Raw genomic sequence first — 25,634 nt, 5'->3', positions numbered from 1 at the left:
AGTTGTGAAAGGCTGAGGGAGCAAGTTAGTGATGGGAACTGCAAAAGTCATTTGTTAGCTCCCTGACTCCTCTGCAGAAATTTATTCCTCCAGTGACTGGATGTTCCTGAGACCTCGTGTCACATAGAAAAAATCCATGGGCCTTGGAAACACACAGATCTGGGCTCCAGGCTTTGTCTGATCACTTGCTCCTTACTTAGTGAACCTTAATTTCTTCCTCTGTGAAATGGAGCTGGCAATGCACCAGCCACAGGCAGTGCTGCTGTGTAGCTGAGATGAGAAGGTAACAGGCGTGAGCATGTGTAGCATGGAGCCTGGCCCTGATGCACCTGGGGTGCTTGTGTGTGGTCTTTTCCTTTAGTGTAACTTCTTAAGGATTATCTAATTTAATCCCACAAAATATGGATTAGTATCATCTTTATTTTGAAGATGGGAAAATGAAGGCTTAGAGAGGCGAGTAAGGGTCCCAAGTGACTGAGCAAGTGAAAGGCAGATTGCATCCATCTCTTGGGCCCCTGGTTTTCCAGCTGTTGCTCTGAACCAGGGAGGCTTCATCCTGTCCTCTGGCCTCACCAGGAGGGCTTTGGGCTTTTTACATATACCCCATGTGGGTGGCCCTTGTCCCACCAGGCTCCCTTCACACCTTCCCCAGAAAGAACCAACTGATGTGTGTCTATGTGGGACTTGGGGTCAGAGATAGGGTTCCCCCAGCATCCACCAAAGGCCAGTCCAGTAGAAGCCAAAATGACCGTGGATAATGAGAGCTTAAAATTCCCGCTCTCTGTGATCAGCATGTTTCATGAAAAAGAAATATGCTGCAGGCATTGCCAGTTATTTCATATCTGGGCAGGCTCTTGCTCACTCTGAGCCCTCTATGCACTCAGAGTTACTGATACCATCGTTAGAAGTGGTTTCCACCTACGGCTCTGATTCATGGTCTGGTTATGATTGTGATTCATGGCCTGTGAGGAAGTGGTGTGTTACCTAAAAGCACCCTGCCTGGCAGGTTCACAGTGTGTAGGGATAGGACCACTGATGTCATGCAGTCAGATATGCTAATGAGATCGATGCAATGTTACCTTAACAAAATCTACACTCATTTGCAAATGAATGTTAATGAGGAGAAAAGGCTCAGCTGAGGCTGGACCAGAATCAGTGGCATGACTAGTTCTTCCTCAGTTAAGTAACGTAATTTGTTCAATTTGTTTTATGTCAGTAAGTGAAGAACCTTTTACTCACTTTGATTCATGGAAGGAGGTTAGAAAATGGTACAGTATAAAGGAAATTAACATTTAACCTGCCTGCCTGGATTTCCTAACAGATGTCTCAATATAACTGTGGTTATGGCGTAAATTCTCCTGATAAACCAGAATGAAGCAGCAATTATTTAAATCCCAAAGAAAATCTGGATGGCAGAGATTATACTCCAAAGTGAGACCAGTGTATGTTGAATGAGGAATTGGAAGACCTGACTACTAGTCTGATTGATGACTTGTCACATGACTTTGAGTCAAAAAGTCTTGGGCCTCAGACCTTGCATGTGTAAATGGTGTAAATGATTCTAACTGCAAAGGAATAGTGGTGCATTTATAAACTTTAAAACACCAAGTAAACACACAATATGTCAACTGATCTAACAATTTTTGGAACACCCACTACATGCCAGGTACCGTGCTAGCTGCTGAAGGTACACTGGTGAACAGAATTTTTAGGCCCCTGACCTAAAGGAAGTTCTAATCTGATAAGTCATCTTTCAAACATTTTTGTTGTTGTTCATTTTTTTTCTTTTTTATTATGCTTTAAGTTCTAGGGTACATGTGCACAACATGCAGGTTTGTTATGTATGTATACATGTGCCATGTTGGTGTGCTGCACCCATTATCTCGTCATTTACATTAGGTATATCTCCTAATGCTATCCCTCTCCCTTCCCACCCCACAACAGGCTCTGGTGTGTGATGTTCCCCTTCCTGTGTCCAAATGTTCTCATTGTTCAATTCCCACCTATGAGTGAGAACACGTGGTGTTTGGTTTTTTGTTCTTGTGATAGTTTGCTGAGAAAGATGGTTTCCAGCTGCATCCATGTCCCTACAAAGGACACGAACTCATCCTTTTTAATGGCTGCATAGTATTCCATGGTGTATATGTGCCACATTTTCTTAATCCAGTCTGTCATTGATGGACATTTGGGTTGGTTCCAAGTCTTTGCTATTGTGAATAGTGCCGCAATGAACATACGTGTGCATGTGTCTTTATAGCAGCATGATTTATAATCCTTTGGGTATACACCCAGTAATGGGATGACTGGGTCAAAGAGTATTTCTAGTTCTAGATCCTTGAGGAATCACCACACTGTCTTCCACAATGGTTGAACTAGTTTACAGTCCCACCTCAAACATTTTTTTAATTATGAAAAATGTCAAACTTTCCCAAAAGTGGGCAGAACGTTATAATGAACTTTCATATACTAATCATTCAGATTCAAGCATAAACAAGATTTTGCCCTGTTTGTTTTATCTATCCTCCATGCCTTTTTGCTGAATTATGTCAAAGCAAATTGTAGACATTACATGAGTTTTTTATCCCCATACAACAAATTGCCACGAATTTAGCTGCCTGAGCCACAGTTATTTGCTATGTCACAGTTTCCGTGGTCCACAGTTTCACAGATTCCTTGTGCCTAGGTCCAAGAGCCTAAGCATAGCTTAGCTGGACCCTCCGCTCAGGTTCACGAAGCTACACTAAAGGTATCGGCTGGGCTGGGGCCTCATTTGAGGTTCCAAGTCCTTTTCCAAGATCGTGTGGTTTCCTGGGGTTGTGGTATTGTAGGGTTGAAGGCCTCAGCATCTAGAGCAAGCTTGTCTAACTGGTGGCTCGCAGGATGCATGCAGCCCAGGAGGGCTTTGGATATGGCCCAACACAAATTTGTACACTTTCTTAAGATATTGTAAATTTTTTGCATTTTTAAGCTCACTTTGAGCTTATCAGCTGTCGTTAGTATGTTTTTTACATGTGGCCCAAGACAATTCTTCCTCCTGCCAGTGTGGCCCAGGAAAGACAAAGGATCAGACACCCCTGATCTAGAGGCTGTCCCCCTCCGCTGGCAGTTCACACCATGACTGTTCGCTTCTTGTTGGAGATCGGCAGGAGAATCTCTGACATTTTCCTGTCTTCTAAGGGCTTACCTGATTAGGTCAGGCCCACCTAGGATAATCTTCCTTTTGATTGACTCAAAGTCAACTGATGAGTAGCCTATCTTGGGAGCATATCCCATAATATTCACGTATCTTCTCCCACACAAGGGGAGACTATACAAGGTGAGTTTGCCAGGGGGTGGGAATCTTAGAGGCCATCTTGGAAGTTGCCTACCATAGACTTTTCACCTCTACAATCTTAAATATGTACTTCTACAAATTACAGGTATTTTCTTGCATAATTACACTTTCCTTTTAATATCCAGTGTTGGTTGTTATATTAATCAGCTTAAGCTACATTATGCTGTTGTAACAAATGACCCCGAAATCTCTGTGGCTTCCAACCAACAAGGTTTCTTTTTTGGTTCATGTTCTATGCTCATCACGGGTTGGTTTCAGCTCTTTATTTTGGGACCCAGGTTAGAGGACCAGCTCCTTTCTGGAAAAGGCTTTTCATGCAAAGGCATTTCAAGCTTCAGCTAGGTAGTGGCCGTATCACTTATTATCTCTCATTTGCTCATGCCACTCTTGACGGACTAGAAAGTGCAGTTCTTCACTGGGGGGGGGGGTCTCACAGAAAGCAGTCAGACACAGGGGGCTGGTTGTATATTTTTAACCACATAATACAATCTCCCACAGTAATCTTTTAAGTATCTTTTACTCTAGAAGAGTCTCACCCACACACCTTTTTTCCCACATGCCATTGGCTTGTTGGAGAAACTGACCATATAGAGAGGTCTACATTCTGAAATTGCTTGTTGACTTTCTTATGGTGTCATTTCATTCCTACTATATGTCTTCAATTTCTCATAAGTTAGAATTTAGCTCTAATTAACTTATTTTTGGGCAAGAATACTTTATAGGGGTGTTTGGTATTTCATATTTTATCACATCAAAATGCACATGTTTTTGGTGAGGCAATTTTCAAAAAACTTGAATTTTTAAAGCAAAATTCTTAGTATTTTGTCCTTATATTCATTTACTAGACATTTATTGCTGATCAGGTCTTGGACCAGGCCCAGGGCGATGAGGGAATAAATAAGACAAGGTCCTTATCTCAAGTATTTCATAGTTCAGATGGAGGGGGCAAATTTTAAGATAATGCAGTGAGAACACTTAGGCAAAAAAAGAAGCAAAAGCTATCCAAATAGAAAGAAACAAGTAAAATTATCTCGATGTACAGATGACATAATCTTGTATTTAGAAAATCATAAGGAATCAACGTACACACAAAAAACTATTAGAGCTAATAAAAGAGTTTGGCAATGTTGCAGGATGCAAGATTCATATACAAAATCAATTATCTTTCTGCACATTGGCAAAGAACAACTAAAAAATGAATTTAAAAAATTCCAGCTATAATAGCATCAAAAAGAGTAAAATACTTAGGAATAAATTTAGCAAAATAATTGTAAGACTTGTACACAGAAAACTATAAAACATCATTGTAAGAAATTGAAGAAGACTTAAATAAATGGAAAGACATCCTGTATTCCTGAGTTAGAAGACTTAATATTATTAAAATGGCAATACTCTGTAGATTCAATACAATCCTTACCAAAGTCCAAGCTGATTATTTTTTTATTGGCAGAAATTGATGAGGTGATTCTTCTTGAAGTCAATTGGTCATATCACATGATGAGCTGATTCTAAATTTCATATGGAATTGCAAGTGACCCAGAATAGCCAAAACAATCTTGAAAAAGAAGACAAAAATTGGAGGGCTCACACTTCCCAACTTCAAAAGTTACTAAAAGCAGAAGTAACTGAGAGAGGTACTGATATATGACTAGATTTGTAATCAATGGCATAGAACTGAGAGTCCAGTAATAAACTCATACATTAATGATTAATTGATTTTTGAAAAGAGTGCCAAGACCATAAAATAGGGAGAGAATGGCCTTTTCAACATATGGTGCTGGGAAAACTGGATATCTATGTGCAAGAAAATGAAATTGGATGTTTATCTCATATCATATACAGAATTAACTTAAAATGATTAAAATACCTAAATATAAAAGTTAAGAGGGAAAACTATAAAACTCTTAGAAGAAAACAGATATAAATCTTTGTGACTTTGCATTAAGCAATCTTTTTTTTTAGATATGAAAACAAAAGCACAAGTAACCAAAGAAGAAATCAACTGGACTCCATTGAGATAAAAAGCCTTTGTGTTTCAAAAGACTATTAAAAAATTGAGAACACAATCCATAGAATGGGAGAAAAAATTTGCAAATCATGTGTCTGACAAGGATCTAGTATCCAGAATATATAAAGAACCCCTACAACTCAATAAGAGCAAAGACTTGGAACCAACCCAAATGTCCATCAATGACAGACTGGATTAAGAAAATGTGGCACATATACATCATCGAATACTATGCAGCCATAAAAAAGAATGAGTTCTTGTCCTTTGTAGGGACATGGATGAAGCTAGAAACATCATTCTGAGCAAACTATTGCAAGGACAGAGGACCAAACACTGCATGTTCTCACTTATAGGTGGGAATTGAACAATGAGAACACTTGGACACAAGGTGAGTAACATCACACACTGGGGCCTGCCATGGGGTGGGGGGAAAGGGGAGGGATAGCATTAGGAGAAATACCTAATGCAAATGACAAATTAATGGGTGCGGCAAACCAACATGGCACATGTATACATACAACAAACCTGCACATTGTGCACATGTACCCTAGAACATAAAGTATAATAAAATACAAAAGAAAACAACCTGATTAAAAATGGGCAAAGGATTTGAATAGACATTTTCCAAAAGAAGATATACTGATGGCCAAAAAGCACATGAAAAGATGCTCAATCTCTCTAATCATTAGGGCAATGCAAACCCACAACAGAGTGAGATACCACTCATATCCATTAGAATGCCTACTATAGAAAAACCTCCCAAACAACAAGTGGGGACAAGGACTTGGAGACATTGGAACTCTTGTACACTGTTGGTCGAAAGATAAAATAGTGTAGCTGCTTCGGAGAACAGTTAGTTTCTCAAATGACAAACAAAGAGTTACCATACAATCCAGCAATTCCCTCTTAGGTATATACCCAAGAGAACTGAAAGCATATGTACACCTAAGAGCATGTTCATGAGTGGCCATAATGACCAAAAAGTAGAAACAACCAGATATCCACTAACTATAAATTGATAAACAAAACGTGGTCTATCCATACAATGCAATATTATTTGGCAGTAAAAAGAGTGGAAGTGCTGATGCATGGTTCAATACGGACAACCTTGAAAACATTCTGCTAAGTGATGTGAGTTCCACATATTGTTGTGAAAACCACATATTGTTATGATTCCCTATATGAACTATCCAGAGTAGGTAAGTCCATGCACAGGGGCTGGCTGGGTGGTTGAGGGGAAAGGGGAGGAGGAGTGACTACTGATGGGCACAAGGTTTCTTTTTTGGGGTGATGAAAATATTTTGGGATTAGTGGTAATCGTTATTCAACTTTGCAAATCTATTTAAAAAAACCATTGAACTGCACACTTTAAAGTGTTGAATTTTATAGTATATGAACTATATCTCCGTGAAAATATTCTTAAAATATGCACTATCAGAGATCAGAGGGAGATCATTTCAATGATAGGTAGTGAGTGGTTTTGTGAATTGGGCCTAAAAGGATGTGTGAGTTTTGTCCTCTGCCAGCCAGTCCTGCCGGGAGCTTCAGAGGCCAGGACTTGTGAGTGCTGTTGGTTTCTGTCACTGTGAAGAGGTGAGAGGAAAGAAGGTCAGAGACAGGGCAGTTGCAGGGAGGACCAAGTTTCACAGCTCAGATTTTCCCTCTTCCTGCTTGCTGTGCTCAGTACACCTGAGCCACCCCCGTCCCCATCCCCTCAGCATCTCAGGCTGCTGTTTCTCAGCTCTAGGGAATGCATACAGGGCTGAGAGGAAGCCACTGTTAAAGAAAACACAGTGAATAAGCTCTGGTTCATGTAAGTAAGTTTGCCGTTACAAACGTCGGTTCCACAACAAGGAAATCCCACCAACTGATGTTAAATACTAGCTATTTACTGGGCAAACATTTAATGATTGCCTGCCCTGCCCCTGTGAGGAAGGACAATATGGTTGAGAGCTGTGGTCCAGGTGAGAATAGACTTGGAAGCAGGTAAAGATGTCACAGCAGGGTGGGTGTGGCCAGGATAGAGGAGCAGGCTGCAGCTACTCTCTCTGTTTTTCACTCCCTTGATCTCTCCAGCCTGCCTGATTTCCTGTCTGAGTCACTGGGCTGAGAACAGTGCCGACCTGTCCTGACCCTAATGAACTTCAGTGCCTCCCTGGGCTTTGTTGGTCTCAGTTGATTCCTCTCGACGGGCTCCCCAAGCATCAAGCCCTGCAGTGTCCCCCATGCTGGGACCACAGTGCCACCCTTCTTTCCTGTAGACCTTCCCACTTCTGCTCCTTTCTTCTGGTCCTGAGATCATCCTGCCTGGTAACTGGATTGATGTAGAAACTTCACCACCCATCATGGCCACCCAAAGCCCTCCAGGATGGCAAAGTTCATAGCCACACCCTCTCCCTTGAGTTGGCCCAGCCATCTGCCTAGTTTCTTCTCCTTGCAGTGCCTTGCTATATTTTGTTGTATTCCAGCTTGAAATTTGACACTTTGTGGGTGAGAAGGGCTTTAGCAGCCACCGACTTTGACCTCCTTGTTCTGGAGGGAGGAGATGGTGGCTCAGGATAAAGAAAGCAACTTGCATAGGGCCAAGTAGCAAGTTATCCGCATGACCACAAGGGCCCTCTTTTCTCCCACTCCCCACCAGGCATTTTCTCTGGTCATCCAGGCTGCTGCTTGGAGGTGCTGCAGTAGTCAGGAGAGACTGGGATGGGCTACAAAACTTGCACTTTAAGCCACAAAAAAATGTCACTTAACGCAGGAAAGATGAGTTTTTATCCCATGTTCCAATCTGATGTGGATTAATTTCCTATCCTTGGTGATACACCTTCAAGTGGTGACTTAGGGGCCAGGCCATTCCAGCTTGTGATGCCCCATCTTAAAGTCTAGTTATCACTGATGGGGAACATAGAGTGTAGATCAGGATTTCCAGCCTCAGCACTATAGCCATTTTGGGCTAGATGATTCTTTGTCATGTAGGTGTCTGGTACATTGTAGGATGCAGTATTCATGGCTTCTCCTCATCAGATGCCAGTAGCAGCCCTCCTTCCCTGACCATTGTGTCAACCAAAATGTCTCCAGACATGGCCAAGTGTCTGACGAAGGACAAAAATCAGTCACCTCCCATTGATCAACACTGGTGGAGATGATCACCCAGAACCAGGTGTGGGTTTGCCTGTATCACTTCCTGTCAGATCTCATTGGTTAGAATGCAGTCACATGATCCTAACCTAACTGCAAAGGAGGCTGGGAAATATAGTTGTTTTGTTTGCCAAGGAATTGAAAAATGAAATGAGATTTAGCAAACTTTAGCACATTTCTGCCATGGATGTAAACAATCCCAACCTCTTTCTGAAATTCTCCTTTGGATATAAGGACTGAGCTGATTCAAGATGATGAGGAGTCACAGAATACGGAGAGAGGAGAGAGGAGATAAATGGTGACAGATAATGGGCTCACGTCAGCTGACTTTCGAGGCCCAGTAGTCATTATAGGAAATGTGATCTGAGATTGCCCTTATTCCTTCACTTGCTACCAATCCCATCTTCGTCCACATATTTGGCAGGCATGCATCTACACTGAGCTGGGCCCAGAGGAATCCAACATAGACCTTGTCCTAGAGAGTTCCTGGTCTGCAGGAGATGCAGACCCACACTTAGGGGAAATTGCAGAGAAATGAGAGTCAAAAAGGAGATATGGGGGTGTGTTATGAACTGAATGTGTCCCCACCCAAATTCATTCATTGAAACCCTTACCCCCAATGTGGCCGTATTTGGAGATGGGGCCTCTAAGGAAGTAATTAAGGTTAAATGAGGTCAAAAGGTTGGGGCCGTGACCCCATAGGATTCAGTTCCTTATAAGAAGAGACAGGCCAGGTGCAGTGGCTCACTCCTGTAATGCCAGCACTTTGGGAGGCTGAGATGGGTGGATAATGAGGTCAGGAGTTCAAGACCAGCCTGGCCAACACGGTGAAAACCTGTCTCTACCAAAAATACAAAAAAAAATTAGCTGGGCACTGTGGCGTGTGCCTGTAGTCCCAGCTACTCAGGAGGTTGACGCTGAGAATTGCTTGAACCCAGGAGGTGGAACCAAGATTGCGCCACTGCACTCCAGCCTGGGCAACAGAGCAAGGCTCTCTCTCTCTCAAAAAAAGAAAAGGCAGCAGGGAGCTCTCTCTCTCTGTCTCTCTGTCTCTATGTGTGCATACAGATAAAAGGCCATGTGAGATATAGCAGGATGGTGGCCATCCGCAACTCAGTGGGAGAGGCCTTACCAGACACCAACTCTGCTGATGTCTTGACTTTGGACTTCCAGCCTCCAGAACAGTGAGAAAATAAGTTTCTGTTGTTTAAGCCACTCAATCTATGGTATTTTGTTACAGCAACTCAGGCAGACCAGTAAGACTGTATTAATGTCTTAGGGCTGCCATAACAAAGTATCACACACTGGGGGCTTACAACAAAGACATTTATTGTCACAGTCATTGAGGCTAGGAGTCTGAAATCAAGATGTCAGCACAGCCAAGCTCTCTCTCCTGGCTTCTGATGGTTGCTGGCGATCCTTGGAGTCCCTCGGTCATGTAACTCCAATCCCTGCCTCTGTGGTCACATGACCATCTTCCCTGTGTGGTCACATGGCTGTCTGTCTTCCCTCTGTGGTCACATGGCCATCTTCCCTCTGTGTGTCTGTCTTTGCATGGTGTTCTCTCTCTGTGTATGTCTCTTTATGTCTCATCTCCTCTTATAAGGACACCATTCACAGTGTCTTAAAAGCCCATCCTGTTCCAGTGTCTTCTCAACTTACGAATGACATCATAAGTAATTTATGACCCCTGACTCAGATGAACAGTCCTCAGTGTTGTTACTTGTGGTATTAGAATATTAATGAGCCTGCAACTAGTAATGAAGAAGAAGATGATGACTTTGGCAATTTCCATCACCCAAGATTATAGCCACCATTTGCAGCAAAGACCCTATTTCTACGTAAGGCCATATTCACAGGTACCAGAGGTTAGGCCTTTAACAATTCAACCCACAACAGGGGCAGGAACTAACTGTGCTTGGAGGTCAAGGGAGGTGTCAAATAGAGGCAACCCTGGAGGAGGTCCTTAAAGGAAGAGAAAGCGTTCCAGGGAGCTTAGACAAGCAGGCAGCAGGTACAGCTGGAAGATTTGGACCAATAAAGCGGTTTACTTAGCACTTGGGCTCCCCAGAGCTGCACCCTCAGGACTGCTGGGGATGAGGGTTGGAGACATTGTCAGCCCCAGGCCCCTGCCCGCTCATGAACCAAAGCAGTTCTGCTCCTGCCTGTTTCACACATGGGGCTTCCAGGTAAGACTTTGTTCAAATAAAGAATTCTGTGATGGGAAACTCCTGACTCAAATGAACAATCCTCAGTGTTGTTACTTGTACTGTTAGAATATTAATGAGCCAGGAACAAGTAGTGAAGAAGAAGACGATGAACTTGGCAATTCTCATCACCCAAGATTATAGCCACCATTTACAGGCACCAAATATACATCAGGCCCTGTTCTAGGCATGTAATAGTCATTTACTTTTTACAAAAACTCTAATGCAATGAGACCTCTCATTTTACAGATGAGGAGCTGAGGCCTGCAGAGGTATCGTGGTCAAGTTCACACAGCTGTGAGTGTTTATCTATGAAGTGAACTCAGATCTTCTTAGTTCAGAAGCTGGTGCCCTCCTTGCACTAGAACGGTGCTTTACAGTGTGCAAATAACCCTTTCATAAGTCGCTTCTCTGTTGGCAGCTGCAGCCACTCTGGGAAAAGGACTCTGCGGGTATCCCCATTCCACAGTTGAAGAGAATGAGGCTCTGACCTAGTCCAGCATGCAGAATGATGAGACATGATGGATAGTCTGGGTTATGGCGTGTCTGCCCCAATTCCCTTGGTGGTCACCAACCGCAGAGGAACCCCCCAGAGCATGAAGATTTGGCCGGTGCTCTGGCCACTCCTCCCCAGCCATCTTTCTCAGTGTACATGAGATGCTCAAATTATGGTGTTTTATTCTAATGACAAAGAGTATAACAAGCACAGGAAATGGCCTGGCATTAATCTCCACTCCATCTTGTGGCAGTGACTGCAATGAAAATGAGAAATAGTTTAAGCTTAACCCATTCTCATTACAATCATAATTACATTTTGTGGTCATTCTCAGTTTCTAGCAGACCCCAACTGCTCCCCATGTCAATATGAAAGATACAGACAGCCCTTAATTTTTCTCCAGCATTCATTTTCCCAGCCATCTGCTGAGGATGGATCCTTGAGAAGCTGAAAATTAGGCTTAAGGAACTTATCTGTTTTATGTTTTAAATGGTTTGGCACGAACCTGCTAAACATCTGGATAAATGTAATTTGCATCCATATGCCTCAAAACACATTGAATCGAGCAACCGATTTATCTTTCCAATAATATGTTTAATAGAATACTCAAATTTGGGGCCTGATTACATAGCTAGCAGCACTGAGAGCTAGCCAAGAAGCATGCTGCGTGGTAAGAGGAGAGAGCTGGGGACCAGACCTTGCTGAGGACAATCCCCCTAATTCATAGGCCATCACTGGAATGATGTTCCTACTCATTAGGATATTAATGAGTCTGCATCTAATAATGAAGACAATGACTTGGCAATTACCGTCACCCACAATGATAGCTACCATTTACAGGACACTAAATATATGCCAGACCCTGTTCTAGGCAGGTTCTAGGCAAGTGGACATGCCCCTGTATACAGCGTGCAAATGGTATTCTCCACAATAACTGCACAGGTTCTGGCTCTACAGTATTTTTCTGTGGCTGTTGTCTAACAAATCCATTTACCAATAGGCATCTTTGCCTATGGTTCATTCATTCTTTTTGCAAATATTAATTGAACACCTACAATGTGCTAGGGGCTGGCCAGGAACTGAGGATGCAGACAATTGAAGCTGAGCCCCTGCTTTCAGGGGTTCACCTTCTGGTGGTCAACCAGAGAGCTCAACGCTGCATAGAAGGCTGTAGGGGTGCAGGGGAGAGTTCTAACCCAGCCCTGGGGTGGGTGGTGGGTAGGGAAGCCCCTGTGGCATCCAGGCTTGGTCTCGGCTGGTGGTGGGCAGTGGATAAATCAAGCAGCATCTCTGGGTTCCAGAGTCTCCTTCCTTAAGTACATCTACCCAGGGCTGCTGAGAATGAAAGTAGACAGTCAATAATGTGCTTGGTTGAGATCCTAGCGTCACCTAAGTACCCACTAAGTATAGGGAACATAAAGGCTTCCTGGAGGGGCCTTGACAGGTAAGGTCAGGGCTTCACTAGGGGTGGTGCAGGATGTGTGTCTTCAGGTGAGGGCTACTGTCTGGGACTGGGAGAGAATACTGAAGTGTGGCTGTGCCCAGAGAGGAGGGGCGTGCAGCAGAGGCCCAATGCTGGAGCGTCCTGTGTGCGGGCTAAGGAAGTTGGACCTTGCGCCCTAGCTGTGGGAGCCTTTCTGCAGGGGAGGCAGTGGAGAGTAAGATGATCAGATTTGCATTTTGGAGTCAAGATTCTGGCTACAGAGTGAAGAATGGATCCCCCAAACTCGGGGCAAGACCGGGGCAGAGACGTGGAGGCAATAATTTGCAGAGCACCTCAGCAGAATTGTTTTGTAACCGGTTTTATTTTATCGTGGATGATATTTTACACAGTTTTGTTAAGTGAGCCTTTGGAGAATTTGAATTCTTGGACTAGATTATTTCAGAATGTCCCGTATATATTAGATAGAGTCTTTGGCCCAGCCCAGGGGACAGAAAGCTGGGTTGGACTTTCAGAGAGTTTTGGATTTTTAGCCACTCTGGACAGAGTAGAGAGTGGTGCCATAGAGTTTGGGCATTGAGGGCTGTGGCCTGGCTTGCATTCAGAGTCCTAGGGTATGGGGGTCCTTCTGTTTGCCAAGAGATGCCTCCGCAGAACCTCACCTTGTCAGTGACCTGAAGCTCTAGATACACAATGGGGTGCTGGGGCAGGGGCCAGGCCATGGACCTTTCCTAACTGACTGTGTGATCTGGGCACTTGCTTGATTTCTCTAGACCCCCTCTTCTTATCTCAAAGTGGAGGCAGCAGAGAAACGAGGAGCCATGAAGTGTTTGCCACAGGGGTGGATTTCACAGTCACTTCTCCTGGCATCTGTTTCCGACTCATGGACTAATTTTCTCCGATGGCAACACATGTATCCAAATAAACATGCCTCAGTGATACACGCAATGTCACGTTTGTAAGCCCAAAGAATAAGTAGGCTTATTATTTCTTCACTGGAAAGAATGACCCAATGTCCCTGACATTCCAGAAATGGCTTTTTAATTTTTGATCTGTGTTTTTTTTTTGATAGAGTCTTGCTCTTTCACTTAAGCTGGAGTGCAGTGGTGCAATCTTGGCTCACTGCAATCTTCGCCTCCCAGGTTCAAGTGATTCTTCTGCCTCAGCCTCTCAAGTAGCTGAGATTACAGGCGTGCACCACCAGGCCCAGCCAATTTTTGTATTTTTAGTAGAGATGGAGTTTCACCATGTTGGCCAGGCTGGTTTCAAACTCCCGACTTCAGGTGTTCTGCCCACGTTGGCCTCTCAAAGTGCTGGGATTATAGTCATGAGTGACTGCACCTGGCCTTTGATTGGTATTTTGAAATGAATTGTTAGGTCTCATAAAACTGTTTAAAAATAAATCCACGGACACAGGGCACTGGCAAAGGAGCTAGGGACAGTAGATGTACACTGAAGGGGAAAACATCATGACAAAGCTAGAAAAATGAATTAGACATTTGTTATTAGAATTGGCCTGAAAACGAAACCAGTGCTAATTGACACAGTGGGTCTTTGCATGAACGCACAGTGGCAGGAGGAACCCCGCCCCTTTCTGGTCCAGCTGTCCCTTTTCCCGGTCCTGAGTCATCCTCAGCTGCCTCCAAACTGCAGCCTCGGGTTGGCAGCTCATAATAGGCAGTGGAATTAGATCTGACCTTTGCAATTGTGGCTTTTTAAAAATTATTAAATTTAAAAATGGTTAAACCTCAAATGAGCTGAAGTCTTTTGTACAAAGAACCCGTCTGTCATTGCTTTTGTCCATAAAATATATTTAACCTCAACCACATAATTACAGCCAGTGAATCCACCAGGCCAGTTGGGTTTATTATGTGCATAGAGAGCTCAGCTATTCTCATCTGAAAAGGACAGTGCCGGTTCCCTTGCAGGCATTTTCTTGAGTTGCTTGGCAAAAGCTATAGTCAGGAAGTTGAATCTTGTCTGGAATAGCTTCCACTTTACTTCCTCGCCCCTCCCCAACCAACAATCCAGGTTGAGCAGAAAATGCTTCACAATTAGAGAGAAATGCCCAACAAAAGAGTTAGCCAGGCTGACAGCACACTGGGGGAGAATGTGTGTGAGGGGCAGGGATTGAGGGCCCATGTCAGCATTCTGCAACCCACAAGCTAAGGCCCAGCCTCATACCCAGCTGCAGTTTCCAAGCAGGGCAGACAGGGGTCTGTGGAAGTCCAGTGGCTTACAAAACACTGATGCTGAACAGGATTCTGGGAATCTAGGCTTCCCCAATGAAGCTGGAAGAGCACTGTCTTGAGAGTCCGATAGACTTGAGTGAAGGTTTATATCTCTGCTGCTTGTTTGATGTGTGAATTTGGCAAGTCATTAAACTGTTCTGAGCCCCAGTTTTCATATGTATAAAATAGGCTGAGGTGGGTGGATCACTTGAGGTCAGGAGTTTGAGACCAGCTTAGTCAATATGGTGGAACCCTGTCTCTACTAAAAATACAAAAATTAGCCAAGCATGGTGGCCTGTGCTTTTAGTTCCAACTACTTGGGAGGCTGAGGAACAGGAATTGCTTGAACCTGGGAGGTGGAGGTAGCAGTGAGCCAAGATCATGTCACTGCACTCCAACCTGGGTGACAGAGTGAGACTCCTTCTCAAAAGAAAAATAAATAGGGATTAAAAATAAATAAATCTAAACCATGTGGGGTAATTGTTGGTGAAATGAGATAATATGTGTCAAATCATTAGCACAGTGCCTGGCACAAAGAAATCAGCTACTATTCTTTTCCTTTTCTTCTTCTTCCTTCTACTTTTTCCTCCTGGAAAACAGACCATGAAAATAGCCAAATAAGTTGTATGTGCATGACAGGGGTAAGGGGAGGACCTGCTCTATTGTCAGGATGGAGTATAAAGTTATAGTCATTGTGATAGTGTGGTACTGGCCCAACAATAGATAAAAGTGTAATGGAAACAAACAGGACCCAGAAATAGACCATGCATTAATCACACTGCAGTCCAGTGAGGAAAAGCATGGACTACTCAGTCAATATTGCTGGGAATATTGGTTAACCGTGTGGGAGAAATGAAATGGGATCCCTATCTCACACCATACCCAAAACTGATCCCAGATGGATTAAATGTGAAAGGCAAAAGTCAAACATTTTAAGAAGAAAATAAGGACTCTACTTCATGACCTCAGGGCAGGACAGGATTTCTTAAGCAAAACACAAAAGGTTGATAAGTTAGAGTAATTAAAATTCAGAATTTCTCTCAATAAAAATTTGAACAAGATACTTGCAGCATATAACAAAAAATTAGTATTCAGAATATAGACAAATAGGAAATAATAATAATAACAACAACAACAACCCAGTAGAAACAGGGGCAAAAGACATGAATAGACATCTTACAGGAAGAGTAACTGGAATGCCCAATTAACATGTGAAATGATGCTCGACCTCATTTGTAATCAAGAAAATGCCAATTAAAACCAAAATGGGCTGGGTGATGTGGCTCACACCTGTACTCCCAGCACTTTGGGAGGCCAAGGCGGGTGGATCACTTGAGATCAGGAGTTCGAGACCAGCCTGGCTGACATGGTGAAACCCCATCTCCACTAAAAATACAAAAATTAGCTGGGTGTGGTGGCACACGCCTGTAATTTCAGTTACTTCAGAGGCTGAGGCAGGGGAATCGCTTGAACCTGGGAGACGGAAGTTGCAGTGAGCCGTGATTGCACCGCTGCATTCCAGCCTGGGCAACAGAGTGATACTCCATCTCAAAAACAAACAAGCAGACATACAAAACAAACCACAATGGTCTACCATTTTATACTTGTCAGGTTAACAAAAGCTAAGAGATCTGACAAACATGAAAATAAGTACTGTTTGAGTGAGTGTGTGGATGAAAAAGAACAAAACCAGGAAATGGGTCCAGGAGATAACCCATTTTGCCAGCTGAGCTCTCTTGGGACTTCTCTTCCCACTTAATGTCTGTTATTAGTGTCATGCAGTGTACACTGTTATTAAACTCTTAACATAAAAAATAAAGCTGCTGTGGTCGGGGCAGGGCTGTAAGCTTTGGTCTCCAGGTCATTTATCTAATGAAAGGACGTGGAGCTGTGGGAAAGAACAGTTGGAATGTTTTATTTCCTAAAGGTTGTGGGGACAGTGGTTTTGAGGCATAGGCAAAGATGTTGGTGGAAGGGAGCTGGTCCTCTGAAATGCCCATTAGTTTAAGAGCATTTTCAATGAAGTAACATAAAAAAATTAACATAAGCATTCTTTTAATTTTAGAGCACATGGGAAGACTCTTCACTCTGTGGCATTAGGACCAGGCCCCAGTAGGGAAATGTGGGATGTTTGTGTCTCCTGCTTCCCACCCAACCCTTCTGCACCTTTTTCTTCCAGGCACATTAAAAATGCTCTGCTCCTCAGTATAATGGACCTGAAGGAGTGCAAATTGTCTATTGTTTCAATAGAACATGGATTAACTCTCCTGAAATAATGTGTCACCGGCCAATAGTAATGCCTTTTATGGACCCGGTACAGTATCGCAATAACCTGGAAATAATGGGTCATTGAAAACACTTGGAATTCACTGTGTTATTTTCTTATTTGTTTCTGCAGAAAAATCTCAGTTTGGGTTCTATTCCTGGTCATTTAGCAAAGGTCTTAATTTGATCCATTGTCTTTTATGACAAAGAGGTTGAGGGGTTATGTGACCAGCTGAAGACAAGTCTGCTGGGAGCCTTGGCTTTCTGCTTATGCAACAGTGTCAAAACCACTTTTAAAAATGCCATCCCATGGAAATCACCAACAAGGTTTAGCAGGAGGAGCTTATTACCAGAAATCTTAATTTGATTACTAGCAGGGATTTTACTTATTATTGTGAAGCTAAAACAGAACTGTTCCCTCTTTTTGGGAGGAATTTTTCCCATCATCTTCCATATTCAAGATTGGTTAAAAAATCTCTGCCCAAAATTGATCTGAGCAGGGCTCAAGAAATAAAGAGGATCTCTGGCTAATAGCAGGTGCATTTTAATCACAAGCCCTAATTTGATCACGTATGGCTTCCCTGTGCCTTACAAAGACAGATTTTTAAGTGCATGTAACATTAGAATATGGAAAGCCTTGGCCATTCCACCCTGCCCCATGAAGACTTACATGGTCCCAATGCTTAAAATATGGAGAGAGGAACAATTAACATTGTGTTTCCAGTGCATGTGGTGGCCCTAAGTAGCTTATGGGTTCTGGGTCCATCTAGAAGCAATAAATTCATGTTATTATTGCATTAAATAAAAGAAACATCTTGAATCATCATATATGAAGATCTCTTTTCCAGTGGCTGGCAGAACCAGGGGGAAGGCCGGCTTTTCCTTCCCTTCACAGCTGGCTTGAGACCCAGGGAACAGGCAGAGAAGCCTGGAAATCTGGATGGCTTCTAATTATCTCTTTACAGCCAACTAGGCTACCAAAATGATTATCTTTTTCTCTCCAAGCCTTACTGACCTGTGGCTAATGAGATTTGTGCTTCGATTAGTTGTAGAACATAAATTAGCTAATCAATGGCAATGGATTCACATTATTTCTCATACATGAGTTCCGCTGCAGTGATCTGTATTTAATATTCAAATCAATTTCGAATGCTCAGGATGATTCCGTTAATGTGACATGCTGGAAGCTGGCAGCATCTGTAGCCTCCTGGCCGATGAGGACTAGGCCAAGCCTGCATGATACACCTGCCTCTCATCAGCTTCCGGAGCTTTGCAGATTGCCTTGCCTTCCATTACACAGGGTGAGGGGCAAATGGGGTTCGGCAGAAAGCTTGTGGAAAAAGCAAAAGAAACTCCAGGAGCATGTACAGCAGAGGTGACCTCTTTCCTGAACAGGAAATCAAAAAGCAAGCGAGCTAATTTCAGGTGTTTGATGTGCAAACTTTGCAAAGAGCGAGGTTGTCGGTCAGCGTCTTCACTTTTTAGCACCGAGAAGCATATCTTTGCTCTTTGCTGTAATTGTCTCATCTGTACAATTAGCTGGCATCTTGGCATAAAATGTGGAAATTTGTACAGTCTTCTAGGCATCTGTGGGCTTTATGGTACAAGTTCTGTTAGTACTGAAGCCACAGAAAATTAAATGTTCCCCAAAGAACTTCCAGATGTGCTTTATTCTAATAGGGTCATTATACAGTAAATTAAAAAGCAGGGTAAATGGAACTGTAAAATTTAAATTACTCTAAAACCACATCTCTTTGCTTTGAGCATTCATTTGTGGGGTTGCATTTGCAATAAATGTGAATTAGGCAGCTGCAATAACTGTTAATCATATATTTATAAAATAGTAATGAGGAAATGAATAGCAGAGTAAGACAGCTGCACATTTCTCTAATAGTGTGTCAACTGTGAGCATAATAAGATGTGGAACACTGTTTGGTGCTGGGCTGATAATATAGCTGAATGTAAGAGATCGCTTCAGCCTCTTAACTTTACATGAAATTTCACATAAAATCCATAAAAGCCCACAATAATGCATTATGCCTCTGAATTGTATTCAATATTTTTCTTTGCTTTGATTTTCTGAAATGAGCTCTACTTTCACCAAAGTCATCTTCTGGAGATCGGTGAGGCTTTTGTTTCAGGCGATGTCGGGCTTCTAAGATTGCAATTGGATTGAAAGAAACCAGCGCCAATGCAGGCAAGGAGTGGATAGTGGCGCTTTGTTTTGTTTTCTCTGGGTTGCTGTACATGGCCAGAGGGATGCTTTGTCCTGGGCTGAGGACACGGTCTGTACAGGCCATCCCAGCTGCCTCTTGATATCAGGATTCTGGAGAGAGGCCACTCCCTGTCGACCAGAGTCTCTAGACTGCCAGTTTGGCCTGATGGGAACAGGGACATCACCTTCAGCCACTTCCAAACATCGAGGTGGGCTGAGGCTGGGTGCTCAGGGAGGACCTAGGAAAGGTGGTGTGAATCTCAAGAACCAGTGTTTGGGGAGCACAGTTTTCCTTCCTGCATGCATGCTGAGCTGACTCTGGGCTTTCTCAGGGCTGGTGATGGTGCCTGCTGGTTTGGTGACGATTATGTCAGAGTTCGAGAGGAGGATGACAACTGATTCAGTCTTAGCAAGGCAAGGAATGGGGACAGCTCTTCTGTGGAGCTCTAGACGCTCAGAAGTCGCCTGGCCTCGTCTAGCCTCGTTTTCGGATAAAACCCTCTGCAGTGCCCATTGAAATTGAGGCTTTGGGATATATTTCCTTCTGTGCATCATGGGAGCAGGGGAGGGGACACTGAGGTGGAGTGTTCATGTGGAGGGCTGGTCCTGGGACAAGCTCATCATATCCCTCAACTGCATAGCATTGCTGGGAGCAAACAGATGCTCTTTAGAGTGGCATTCAGAGCTCTGCAGGAGCTGGCCCAGTCACCTCTCCTTCCACCACTCACATTAAACATAGGGTCCTAGATATGCCATGGTCTTGAATTTGGTAGCTTTGGGTTTTCTGTTCCCTTGGTCTGGAATGTTCTTCCATGCTTGCAAACTGCAATTGTTCTTGGGCTTCCCCTATGTGAAGCTTTCCCAGACGCGTGGGCACTTTTTCTGACTCCCTGGCACTCATTGTGCTACGTGTGCATCCCTATTACAACAGTCTCATTGCATCTTGGGGTTCTAGAATCTAGCGCCAGCCACTCCTCAGACTGAGGGCTCCGTAAGCACGTCTGAATTTTGGTGCTTGTTACATCTTGTTTTGCAGAATGAGTGCATGAGTGCAGTCACTGGATGTTGGTATAAGTTCAGAGAAAATAACCTGGAGGAGTTTGGCTTAAACTCTGTTGATATTTCTAAGACTAGGATAGGTCCACCTTTCCTAAGGGCAGCCTCCAGCTCTTAGGATGGAAGGGAGTTGTCTGCTAGGGACTGGAGAAGGAGCAATTCTAATGGAACGAGATGCGCAATGTGGGATGTTTCAAAATAGAGTTTGTAGCTGCACTGCCCTTCACACAAGACTCTGGGAGGACCCTCAGTGAAGGCAGTGTGCTAGGGGGAAGCTGGAGCTCATTACTGTAGTTTTCCTGAGAAGAAGGGAGACAGGGAGGAGGAGGGGGGAGAAGTGGAGGCCAGAAGAGGGAGAGAGAAGGGGAGAGAAGAGAAATAAGAGGAAGAAGAGGAAGAAAAAGGAGGAGGAGGAGGAGGGGGAGACTGTTGTATACACATACACTGAACACTGTGATCTCCTAAAACTAAGTTCACGTCCCAATAGTTCATTATTGAATTTGTTTTGGTATTGAATTTTTTAACCAAATTTTTTTTAAGTTACAAAAGTACTATATGGTCATTATAGAAAATGTGGAATGTAGAGAAGTACAAAGAAGAAAATAAATGTTCCCCATAACCATCCCTACTCAGATATAACTCCTGTTAATATTTATGCACTTTCTTTGTCTTTGTTTTGTTTGTATCCATATCCATTAATCCAAATATACTGTACATCATATTCTGAAATTTTTCATTCACTATATTAAGAACATACTTCATATCATCAAATGTTCTTTTTCATCATAATATATCACTTAATGTGATTCCCTAGAATGTCCAACATAAAGAATTCTATAATTCACTCATTCTCTGGTTTTAAAAAATTCCGTAGTTTATCCAACCATTCTTTATATGTTTAATCATTCACTTATTGTCTATGTAACTGTTCTCTATTTATCTAATATTTATGAACATTTTTGATCTTTTAAATAATGTCATTATTAAAGTTATTAACATTTGCCAGTTTCATAAGTAAAGCTTAATTTCAATTTATTTATTTCTAATGAAGTAGAAAATTTTCCCTGTTTTTTGCTTATATATATATCATATATGTAAGAATTATCTTATAAGTATATATAAGTATTATATATGTCATATATAAATATATATAATCATCTCAAAGGAAATATATATTTATATATTATATATGAGAAATATATACATTAAATATGTATGTATATATGTGTATCTGTACACACATGATATATATTATTTATATATAATATATAAGAAAAAACATATTTAATATATATACACACATATGTGTTTTCTTTGAGATGTATATATGTATATTTTTGACTTAAGTACAGCCATCATTAACTGAGGGAACAGTGCCAGCACAGAGTGTTTCATGGGATGCATTATTTTTCGTTTAGACCTCACATTCACCCCATGAGTAGCCACCATACTCCACATTTAGTGTGGGCTTCCCAGGCTTGGCGAGGTTGAGGATACCACCATGAGGTGCACGGGTGGAGCATGCTGCGCTGGAATGCCTGTTTCATCATTTTTCTACTCAGGTGCTGGCAGCTTTCTTTTTAATTGTTTGGAGTTGTTTAATTTATTGGAATTGTCTGCATGTCAAATATTTAATTCATTGTCCTTGTACATATACCATAGAGTTTTAAGTGGAAGCTGTAATGTCCCAATGTTTCCCACAAAGAAGGGGAAAAGTCAAGCAACTCATTGCTTTCTCCATTTTGATTATGTTGGGTGGCTTACCTGCTTGTAGCCCCACTTCCTAGATTCTTTCCCTTTGTCATCTCATGGTGTCTTTGCCAAGTGCAGGGTGGGTGGAGTGACATTTACGCATTCATTTGAGGAGACTGAAGCCTGCCCAGTGTTAGAGAGTTGGAGGACAAGCCAATTAAAAAACAACAACAACAAACAAAACCTTGGTCGGCGGTTTTGTTTGTGGTTGTTGTTTTTTAAATTGGCTTGCCTGCCAAGAACAACAGGAACCAACCAAATCAAACCAAACTGGACAAAAAAATCCCCAATGGTGAGTCAGTTGGTTTGGATTGGGGATAGGCCTGCCAGATAAAATACAGAATGCCCATTTAGAGTTCATTTCACATAAACAACCAATACTAAAATGACTGAAAACAGCAAAAAATACTTTTGAACAGTCCCATGCAATATTTGGGACATACTTATACTTAAAATTTTTTTGTTATTGTTTATCTGGGACCCTTGTATTTTTATGTGCTTGAGCTTACAGCCCTAAGTGGGGAAAACCTGCTACGACTGAGGACAGAGTCAGAGGGACTGAAAGAGGAAAGACGAGCTGACTGGCCGAGTTCACTTTGTTTTTAAACTTTGCTCTCATTCCTTTTCATCCGGTTTGGGTACACTGAGTAATGCGAGGTTGAAGGCTTGGAACCTGACTGCCTCTGTTTGGATGCATGGGTGTGGGGTGTGGGTGGCAGTGGGAGACCTTGCATTTCTGGAGCTGCCTAATGCTTCCTCATTCTTCTCGGGGTGGGACCAGCAGTGGGAGGGATTGGTTACAACAGAAGCCAAGATATTATATGGTCTTCCTTTTAAATAAGAGAATATACAAAACCCTACTTTCTTTTCTGAATAAAAAAGTAATAATGTGAGTAGGCAGGGAAGGTGTCTGGACAAAATACCAATTTATAATGATAATTGTGGAAAACTTCTGAATAAGAAAGGAGAAAATTCAGTCACTCAGAATCCCATCACCCAGAGAAAAGCACCGTTAGCATTTCAGCATATTTCCTTCCAGTCTTTTTTCCCATGCTTCTTTTGTTCTTCTAACTGTAAAGTCTGGAATCCCAAGTCAAAGTGGCCTCCTTTTCAGAGGCATAGAGAATGCTGGGATTTGAGTGGGAGCTCAGCGATATTAAGGTGCTTTCAGCTGGCCCAAGTTCTCCTAGGATATCTGGAAGGGTTCTCACTTTTTGGCCCTCATTGGGGATTGCACCAGGCTCTCTTACCGGCCCATAAACTGTGTTAGGAGTCTTTTGCAAACACAATTTAATTGGGAATTCTAACATATGTAACAGATAAAAAGGGCATTTTGGCAGTCTAAATCTAATTTAGAAGTTCAAATTCATGATATTTTAAAATCAATCAATGAGAACCATAAGACTGTTTTGAATTTGGGTTTATGAGTTACACTTGCAGCCTATAACCTATAATACTTGCAGTTTTAGCATCCAATTCAAGTGAGAGTATTATTTTTATAGCAGTGAGCGATTATGCTTGCAAATGGTAATTTTAAGAAGTAGCTTACCTTGAAATTTAAGGATATTCATTAATTAAACAGTAATAAAGGAGAAAATTATTCTGATATGTGCTCTTTAAAATTTTTTTTCCTGTTTCTTTTTTTGGTCTGTGACAGATCAGAAAAACTGTGCTCAAAAACAAGTTGCAACACCAGTTAATGCATTGGGCGTGTCTCCATTGTGTTCAATTTATGAAGGCATATTGTTATGATAAAAAATTATGTAGAGTAAATAATTAATTTGAATTAAATATTTTAAGACCCCATGAGTGCCCAGAACAGCCCCAGAATTCTAGAGAAAAGCTTGGGGGAAACCTGCCCCTGTCCATGGCTCTCTGGACAACAAGATTGTGTTGGGCTGACCAATGCCCAGTTCAAAATTGTTGATCATCTTGGGATCAAGAGGCCCTTGTTTGAGGCTGAGCCCATGATAGGCTCTTATACCACCACTGCTGGCCCCCAGCATGGACCCACGTGCTTCCACAGGAGACTGTCGGTGTTCAATGGTTATCTTTTTTTTCCTCTGGGATAGTAATGGCTACCATTTATTGAGCGTCTACTAAGTGCCAGACCCTGTGTGGTGGCTTTACATCATTAGAAATATCCTGTGATAGAGAAGAACACCCACACTGCTCCCAGGCACTGCTTCAGTCACATAAATGTGACTGAAGGAACATTCTGGAAAGCCTCTTAAGGTGGGGAAAAGTCTGACTAACCACAGCCAAAGGACTTTCTGGGAGGGTAAGTTTAGTAATCCACACAGCTGTGGCTTTGATGAATGGGCTATTCCACTGCAGGGTAGGCCTCTGTGCCCAGGGCTGCCCTTTCTCCATCCCCCTTCCTCTCCTCTAAGTAAAACAAGATATGGCTGTGATGTCACCCAAGGAATACTTGTTGAGGAATGAACGAACGGGGTAAAACAGGAGCCTCCTAGGGTGATGTGTGTCTCGGTGCAGACTGACAGAGTATAAGCAGAGCAGTAGCTTGAAGAAGGTTGATGGCGAAGGCCGCCCTTTTGATGTTTCAGGCAGAGAAAACTGAGAGTTGTCTGCAGACCCAGGTGGAGACCAAGGCCTCAGGTGTTCATGCTGCTTCCTCCTGAGGACTGTAGTAAAGCTCTCTCTTCCCCTCCTGAGAGAGTGTGAATGGGTATCCGTTTCTTTCAAGACAGGGGTGCAATGTGAAGATCACATTAAACTATGTTTGTGGAAAGATATGTTCTGATCTCAAGACAAATTCTACTTTATAATGCTTTCAAAGCTAATAGGTAGTAAGCTGTTGCATGCTTTATAATTTAGGGTTAACACTGGGATGAATCCTCTGCACTGAGTTAACCAGATCCTGTATTTCATGGAGAAGACACTGTACCATGAGGCCATGTCCCCACATGGGTGGTACTTGTGGACTCCAATGAGACTCCCTAATAAAGCCCAGCTCCCCATAGACTCTCAGTCACATGGGTTGAGTTCCATTAGTAATGTCTGGCCGCAACAAAGAGGTGGGTTCGATAGGTTGCCGTGGGTTCTTTGTGAAGAACTGCTAATCTCCCCCAAATTACTGCCCTTTGAATCTCTACTGCATCCAGCTTTCTTTTTGTAGATTGGCTCCATTTAAAGTGATTAAAGTGGAGATCTGATTGGATAAGTTCATCCAAATTCTGTAAACGCCACTTCCGCACAAACGGTTGCTTGCAGTCAATTTAATTTTTCAAATAAAATGATTAAATTGCTATTATTGTTGGATCTTTTTTTATTAAGAAAACCTTTTAAAATGTTAATTATTGGGCCCCTTGAAACACTTTCATCTTTCCCGACTTGCTCTCAAGCAGAAAATAACTGCTTGTGCCTCACACCAACCCAAGGGAAATGCAGGCTTCCCTTTTTACACCTGCAACTATTCTCCTTAGCTCTAATATTTATGTGAATTTAACTTTAATTTTTCTGCCTTTCATCTT

At 42.5% G+C, this 25,634-nt stretch overlaps 1 protein-coding gene across 1 annotated transcript in view; it reads left to right on the top strand.

Annotated features, from left to right (window-relative positions):
• The window catches only part of BUB3 (BUB3 mitotic checkpoint protein), a 151,585-nt gene extending 126,176 nt beyond the window's left edge, over nucleotides 1-25,409 (top strand). The window contains exon 8 of the mRNA XM_011930214.1: nucleotides 25,280-25,409. Coding sequence (XP_011785604.1) covers nucleotides 25,280-25,316 — 37 coding nt within the window. The 3' untranslated portion in view covers nucleotides 25,317-25,409. The remainder of the gene's footprint in view (nucleotides 1-25,279) is intronic.
• The last annotated feature ends 225 nt before the right edge of the window (nucleotides 25,410-25,634 follow it).

This window comes from Colobus angolensis, unplaced genomic scaffold (genome assembly GCF_000951035.1).
Source record: "Colobus angolensis palliatus isolate OR3802 unplaced genomic scaffold, Cang.pa_1.0 Scaffold85, whole genome shotgun sequence".
Classification (NCBI taxonomy): domain Eukaryota; kingdom Metazoa; phylum Chordata; class Mammalia; order Primates; family Cercopithecidae; genus Colobus; species Colobus angolensis.
The sequence above is the reverse complement of the archived record's forward strand: the minus strand, read 5'-3'. Positions and strand labels throughout refer to the sequence as shown.